Source organism: Crocuta crocuta, unplaced genomic scaffold (assembly GCF_008692635.1).
Source record: "Crocuta crocuta isolate KB4526 unplaced genomic scaffold, BGI_CrCroc_1.0 scaffold160, whole genome shotgun sequence".
Lineage (NCBI taxonomy): Eukaryota > Metazoa > Chordata > Mammalia > Carnivora > Hyaenidae > Crocuta > Crocuta crocuta.
This window is the reverse complement of record NW_027527591.1, coordinates 4,637,199-4,644,832: the sequence shown is the minus strand read 5'-3', so window position 1 is coordinate 4,644,832 and position 7,634 is coordinate 4,637,199. Positions and strand designations below refer to the sequence as shown.

At 42.1% G+C, this 7,634-nt stretch overlaps 1 protein-coding gene across 1 annotated transcript; it reads right to left on the bottom strand.

Moving 5' to 3' along the window:
- Positions 1-3,155: 3,155 nt before the first annotated feature.
- LOC144237732 (gamma-crystallin D) lies at positions 3,156-4,862 on the bottom strand. The gene is made up of 3 exons (XM_077771445.1): positions 4,854-4,862; positions 4,520-4,762; positions 3,156-3,428 (listed from the first exon to the last, which is right to left on the bottom strand). Exons 1-3 carry the CDS (start codon positions 4,860-4,862, stop codon positions 3,156-3,158), a joined length of 525 nt encoding a protein of 174 aa, XP_077627571.1.
- Positions 4,863-7,634: the final 2,772 nt, after the last annotated feature.

Below are 7,634 nucleotides of genomic sequence, written 5' to 3'. Positions count from 1 at the left end.
ATATAAAAAGATGCTAATCATTGGGGAAATGCAATCAAAATTACAGTGACCTACTACTTCATATCTGTAAGGATGGCTCCAATAATAAACAATAAGAAAAAGGAAAATAACAACCGTTGGTGAGGATGTGGAAAAATTGGAAATGGTGTGCATGGCTAGCGAGAATGTAAAATGGCACTGTGGAAGACAGTTTGGAGGTTCCTCAAAAAAGTGAAACATCTAATTACTAGATGACCCAGTAATATCCCTTCTATGCATACACCCAAAGTAGATGAAAACAGGGACTCAAACAGATTATTTGTACACCCACATTCATAGCAGCATTATTTACAAGCCAAAAGATGGAAACAACCCAAATACTTGCTGAGGGATGAATGGATGAAAAACATGTGGTATATGCATTGAATGGAATATTATTCAGCCTTAAAAAGGAGTGAATTCTGACAAATGCCACAACATGGACAAACCTTAAGAACATTGTGCTAAATGAAATGAGCCAGACAGGATGACTATTGTATGATTCCATTTATTTGAGGCACATATAACAGTCAGATTGATGGAGACAGAAAGCAGAACAGAGGCTACCAGGGGCTGCAGGGAAGTGGGAATGGGGAGTCAGTGTTTCATGAGCACAGAGTTTCAGTTTGGGATGATGACAAAGCTCTGGAAATGAAGAGTGCTGATGTTTGCACAACATTCTGAATGTGCTTTGTGCCACTGAATTGAACACTTAAAAGTGGTTATAATGGTAAATTTTATGTTATATATATTTTACCACAATTTAAAACATATTTCATGAGCAAAATGACAAAAATATATCTATATTAATTTGATTAATATTAACTTCTTGATAATTCTACTGAGATTGTAAGAAAACATTAAATTCTAGGGATTAAAGGGAATTAACCAGCATTTAAAACAGATTTTATTTTAACTTATAGTATTTTCACTTCATAACAAGAAATAAAAAAATAATTGATATAATTAATGTCTTAAAATTTTTTTTTATTAGTACCTTCCCCTCCTCAGGCTTCCTTCTTCTTTCTCCCTTTACTCTTTCCATTCTGATTACCTTCTATCACCAAAGCTTATACTCAAGAACCTGATAACATTTCAAGGTCCTCTTTAATCCTGGGAATTTGTGCTCTGGGCACAATTGTGTTGTAAGCAAAGATGGTTGGGTGCTTGCCTTCACCCAACCTTCCTTGTATGGTGTCCAGTAGTACCTAGCAGCTTTCCTGTGGTTACCAGTGATACCAGCTTCAGGATGATGCAGGTGCTAAATATGGTGGGAGACAGACAAAACCCGGGGCCCTGATGACACTGCTGAGCTGCTGAATCAACCATCCCTAAATCCTGTGCTGTCCTAGGACTTCCTGTCACATGAGCTACTAGGTTCCCATATCGCTCATCCATTTGATAGGAGACTTCTGCTATTTCCAGTCTAATGCTTCTGAAGTGATTCAGATGCATTTTTGGCTGAGAGATTACGATGAATTTGGAGCTTTGGTGAGCTTTGCTCACCAGGGGGAAGGTGGGGAAGAGTAATTCAGGTATGGAAAGGATGTGAGCAAAGAGATATGAAAATGCTTGGTGTGCTTGGAGGACTCAGGTGGGCCAGGGGGGTCAGGTAATAGGAGATGAAGTACATGGGCTGGATCTAGGTTCTTGTAAGAATTTTTTCCTGTGGATGGTGGAGAAATATCAAAGATTTTTAAGCAGGAAAACGACTTGATCGGATCAGTCTTTGAATATACACGCCATTCCTCCTTTCTAAAATTCTAGCGGGGCACTTGGGTGGCTTAGTCAGTTGGGCATCTGACTTCAGCTCAGGTCATGATCTCGTGGCTTGTGGGTTCGAGCCCCACTTCAGACTCTGTGCTGACAGCTCAGAGCCTAGAGCCTGCTTTGGATTCTGTGTCTCCCTTTCTCTCTCTGTGTCCCTCCCTTGCTCATACTATGTGTGTCTCTTTCTCAAAAGTAAGTAAATAAGTAAGTAAATACATAAGTAAATAAATGAAATTCTAACAACGAGAGCACAAGGCAGAGCAGAAAGTAGAACAACTGATGTAAGTGAATGCACCCAAAATGTTGACAGCCTTGAGTAGAAGAAAAAGGTGGAGGAAGGACAAATTAGTTCTCTGTTTGAGCTGAGACATCCATCTTCTCTTGCCCTCAGACTCCAGCTCTCCTGGGTCTCAGGCCTTTGGACTCAGACAGACTTATAATATAGCACCAGCTTTCCTGGCTCTCTAGCTTACAGATCATGGGGCTTCTCAGTCACCGCTGGAGGGCCAATATGTACCATAAATCTCAAATTCTCTACATATATCCCATTAGTTCTGTTCTCCGGAGAGCCCGACTAATCGACGTGGCTTCAAGGGCTTGACCACGTTAAGGCCAACATTTCTGAAACTGTGGCATTTCCCCTGCACTTGTTCCCTCTTGGGTGTGAAATGCCTGAAAGAGGAAGGAACTGTGGCACCAGGGGCAGCCTCTCCTTTTCATCAGGAAGGCAAATGTTTTTCCAGAACCATCTCTTCTCTGTCCATCAGCATTCTTTCACTTATGTTTCCTTGTCCAGAGAATGTCACGTGACAGCATCAGTTAGCAAGAGAGTCTCCCAGAGATTCATGAACTCAATGTGTATGTAGAGTTCAGGGGATTCAAAAACCTTCTGAAGCCCACTGTGGGAGCCTAGGGTCAAGATCCCTATGTGCATGTGTGTTTGTGTGTTTTCAGAACCCCTGCTTGGAAAAGTGGGTCCCACTATCTCTGAACCTCAACTTTTACATCCTCACACCTGAGAGAAAAACTGAAATCTAAATAGATTTTTAATAATCTGTTTTGAAGCAACAGCGTGTTTAAAGACCAGAGAATCACATGATATAATGTATTATAAAAATACTTTGCAAATTGTAAAGGTCTACTTAACATAAAGGCACGTTTTTATTGTGAGACGTGTGTTTTGTTTGTTATGGATCACACATCTCGGTTTCCACTTGCACTGTGTGGGTGTGTGTATGTGTGTGTGAGTAAATAAAATCATAAAATAAGAGGAGGACAAAAGAAAAACACGAGCAAACCAATGCCAGAAACACACAGAAAATATTTTATTAGCTTCCAGATGGAGAATAAGGTAGAGTAAAAATATTTCAATAGAAATCCATGACTCTCCTCAGCGAGCCCACGCGGGCACTCGTGGCCCCCCAGTCGTGGTAGCGCCTGTAGTCCCCGGGCCTCAGCAGGTACTGCCGCCCTCGGTAGTTGGGCAACTCGTAGAGGACCCAGGAGCCCTCCAGCACGTGGAGTGAGTAGATTTCACTGAAGTGCAAGCGGTCTTGAAGAGAGGGGCAGTCCTCAGTGAGCTCTGCCATCTGGCCTCTATAATCTTCCCTCTCATAGAGCCTGATCCTGTGCGAGCCAGCCTGGCCCATCCAGAGATGGAAAGAGGAGAGAAGCAAACCATGAAATGGATGTAACACATTCAGACAGTCCAGCTCAAGCCATTTTGAAATATAGGATAAGCCCTAACTAATTCTCCATATCTATGTACTCTCCATTTTCAAAGGTGGAGATCCAGTACATTTTCAAGACCATAAAGTGTGACAGAAAGAATTAAGAATGAAATTTCACTCTTTCTATATTCAAATATTTCCCAGGATAAACGACTAACCATACTCAGCATACCCCACCAGAGAGAAGCCCAAACCTTTAACAGCTTATTACAATTTTTGCCATTTTGGAGACATAATGTTAATTTTTCAAGCAGCTGTATTTGAACAGTAAAGGTACTCTGTGAAATGAATGACCTTGCATTGTGTTTGAAATAAATCTTGGAAAAATCACCAAGGACTTGGATATTTCCATTTCTGTAGAAAGCAAAGTTCAACATCTTAAGTCTTTCAGAAATAATTGATTCTCATTGAATCATTAATGAATTGAATAAGGAAAAATGAGAAAGAAAAATCGATAAGCCCAAGGACTAATTTTTCAAAAACCTTAGTGTTTCAAAAACACATATCTGAAATATACATGCATAAAATTTCCTCTGTGTTTCTCTCCATTGAGAGAAAGTACTTTTATTTGTACAGTACGGTAAACCAAAATATGCAAGTGGGGAGCAAAAAGAGAAAAGTCTTTTAAAAATTAGCCCTTGTAAAAGTTTCCTTTACAACTCCTCTCTGCTCCGTGACTACCATATATTCTAGCACTTAATTACTCTTCTATGGAATATTAGTGCTTTTTCTACAACTCCATTGTAGGTCATTCCAGGACGGGACCTATAGCTCGTACATGTCCAGGCCAGCCAACACATTCTTACTCAATATATATCTGTGGATTCATTGGTGCCTGGGTAGCACTTTGCTTCTGTCTGGGGCAAACTACATTGAGCTACTCTACCATAACTGGTCTTTTGTCCAAACTCAATCATTCTTGATAAGATGATCACTACTCCCAATGCTTAGCCTTTGCTGGAAACGACCCGTCCTGTGTCCTGTCTTGGAGCTGGACTCACGTGCGGGATGAGGCGGCAGGAGCGGACCGAGTCGCTGAGGCCCATCCACTGCTGGTAGTCGGGGTAGTCCCCGCGCCGCAGGAAGTACTGGCAGCCCGCGTAGTTGGGCTGCTCGTAGAGCATCCAGCAGCCGCTGTCCACGCGCACCGAGTTGCAGCGGCTGACGTAGGGCTGCAGGTTCGGGTGGTCGCTGCTGCACTCATAGTGGTGGCCCTGGAAGCCCCGGTCCTCGTAGAAGGTGATCTGCAAGGCAAGGGGAGGAGAGGCTCAGCGGCCTGGCCCCCAGCGCCGCCGTGCGGGGGCCCCTCCGGGCCTGCGGCCGCGCCGGGCTCACCTTCCCCATGGCTGGTGGATGCGGGTCAGCGATGGGCCGCCGGCGCGCGCGTCTATATAGCACGAGGGCTGCTGCGTTGGCAAGAACAACACAAAAGGGGCCCGCGGGGTGAGGAGGGGCTCATTGTGCTCTTTTTTCTCTTTGCTGTCATAGTCCACGGGGCTCATTGTGGGTTTTGGTCCCATTCTCTCTGGAGTATTCGGGTTGCTATCACTGGCTGATGCTATTGAGACCGTTTGGAAAAAAAAAAGTAATTTGGAACACTGTTGATATAATAATAGAAATAGAGCTTCAGCCATTTTATATATAGCGTGTCCTTTTATTTGTACAGGTTGGGGGAAAACAACAAAATGTAACTGAAGGCCCCCAAAAAAAGCAGAGTCTTAATATGGTAAATATATAATTAATCTGCAAGAACTATCATACGACGTATGTGCCACAATATTGAATACTAATTGTGAATGGGAAGAGCATGAGCTTGGCTGAATGTTGAAAATTTCAAAGGAGTTCTTGAAGAGAATTTTCTTATTAAAGGGTGTACGTTTTTGGAATGTTTTATCAGGGGAACTCACAAAACTTCAGACTTGCAGGTATGCCGAACAACATGAACATCAACAGGAAACAGGAGGAACACATCAGCAAGCACAGATCTGAGGTATCTGTTAGAATTTGTTAGAGTCCTGTCTAGAGTTAGACAGGATTACATGTTTCAGCGTGGCTGACTGTAATTCAAAAGAGAGAACAGTTTTAAGAGGCTTCATCTCAGAAAGAAGAATGAAAAGAGAAATTTCTAAGTTGGAGGACATAAGAAAAGGCTAAAACACAAAAATTTATGACCTCTCAGGTTATTATACAGGAAAACCCAATTCCTAAGAAACCCATTTCTGGGATGAATCCCGATACACCTTTTTCTTTGGGGAACAAAGTACACAAAGCTTTTGACTCAAAGGAGATTAACTGCGTGAACACAAAAAGAAGCTATAGCTAAAATGGTGTGGGGAGAGGAAGGAATAAATTTGGAAGCTGAGGCTCTAGGAAGACTTTAGAAAGTATTTATTAGCCTGGAAGAGAATAGTTTGATGGACTGGAAAGAGCACTGGAGTGGAAGATGACCTATGCTTTTAACCTCTTTCATGTTCAAAGAATTGTTCACAGTCCTCTGTTGTCTCCTGGAAATACTTTGTCTTGACTTTGGGTCATAAGTCTTTGTAAGTCGGTATTTATGAATTAAACAACAACTATGCACAACATGATGATTTCCGTTCTTGTTAGCCACTATATAAAGGCATATGTTTGCAAAATTAGTTCTCTTTACAGAGTGGAAAAATAAGCAGCCAGAATCAACAGAATAAAAAGTCATCATTTTAATTAAACATTTAAAAATTAATGAACAAAGTAAAAAGTTTAAAATTGTTGTTTTGCTCAGTGTTGTTTCTGCGGGGAGAGTGTTTAGAGATGAAAACGGTAGAACATGAGAAAGAAGCAAATGCAGAACCCCAGGGAACACCCAGAGGAGCATGGTGGGGGTGGGCTGTGGGGACCACACCACACCGGACATGCAGTTACAAATTTCTGATACATCTGGAGGACCAAACCAAGAGACTTGGGTTTGGTATTTTCCTTGACTAGGAAGAGTAAAGGGTTTATTTCAGCCCAGGGAAACAAGGAAAAAGAAAAAAACAAAAACCAAAAAACAACTCATAGTTTTCACAGAGCTGAAAAGTGATTGGCTTGGCCCAAATGTGGCTTGATTTTAATGCTCTATAGAGAATTCCAGGATTGACACATGTGTGTCAGAACGAACTGTACTTAGTGTGCTAAGTGAACATAAGCTGAGATTTGAGAGTCCTCACTCCTATGGCACTGAAGCAGAGATCTGTACAAGTTGCTGGGGATGACCAATGGGGACCGTCCTTAGAGGGAGAATAAGAGATGAGAATCAGGCCCCCTCAATCCTGAACTCTAGTCTGGGAAGTAACCTTTTGTCACTCCCGAAATATTCAGGTGGTTTCAAACAAAGGTGAAGGCAAAAGAAGACGAATTCAGGTTAGAATTTTGCTGTGTGCAGGGTCAAAGATTTTTGTAGCCGCTGTAAATGTCAGTCTACAAAACGAAGTATGTGAGAAGTATCCCTTTCCCTATTTTCTATAGCTCCAAATATTTCATGAATCTAAGTCTTATTTCACTAGGATGGACAGAAAATTGAACTGCAGTCATTGCTGGGGTTTGTCTCCTCACTTTCCCAGGCTCCATGGTTGGGTTCTGTGGCCGTATTGGGTGCACTGGGATGTCCCACGTTGCCCATCGGTGGTGGCTCCCTCCAGCTTTCCTGCCAGCGTGGAGATGAGCATTGTAGCCCCGAGGGCTGTGGGAATGGGAATGTGCTTTATTTGGCCAGCACAATGTTTAGATGTTGTTTCATGATGCTTTAGGTTGGTTTGCACAATCCATAGCTTCTTATACTCTTCATCACTCCTTGTTATCTTATAGGAAGTTGTTTTATTTATTTACATCACTTCTCGGGCCCTTGAGGGCATTGAGCTGCAACCTCAAACAAGAGTTTTCAAAGTCTGCTCAGTTTTTGCCAGATGTCAATGCTATACATCAGAGCAAACCCCCAAGCATTCTGCCTTGGTCTGAGCCATAATTTACTAGGCGCTTGTGTATCTTGGGGTATTAAAGCATCCTTTGTAAGTGTCCCTTCTTTTATAATATGATATATGAAGAGATGGTGTTTAGTTTTACAATTTTGCTGTTTTGTTTTAAATTTTAGGTGTCCTT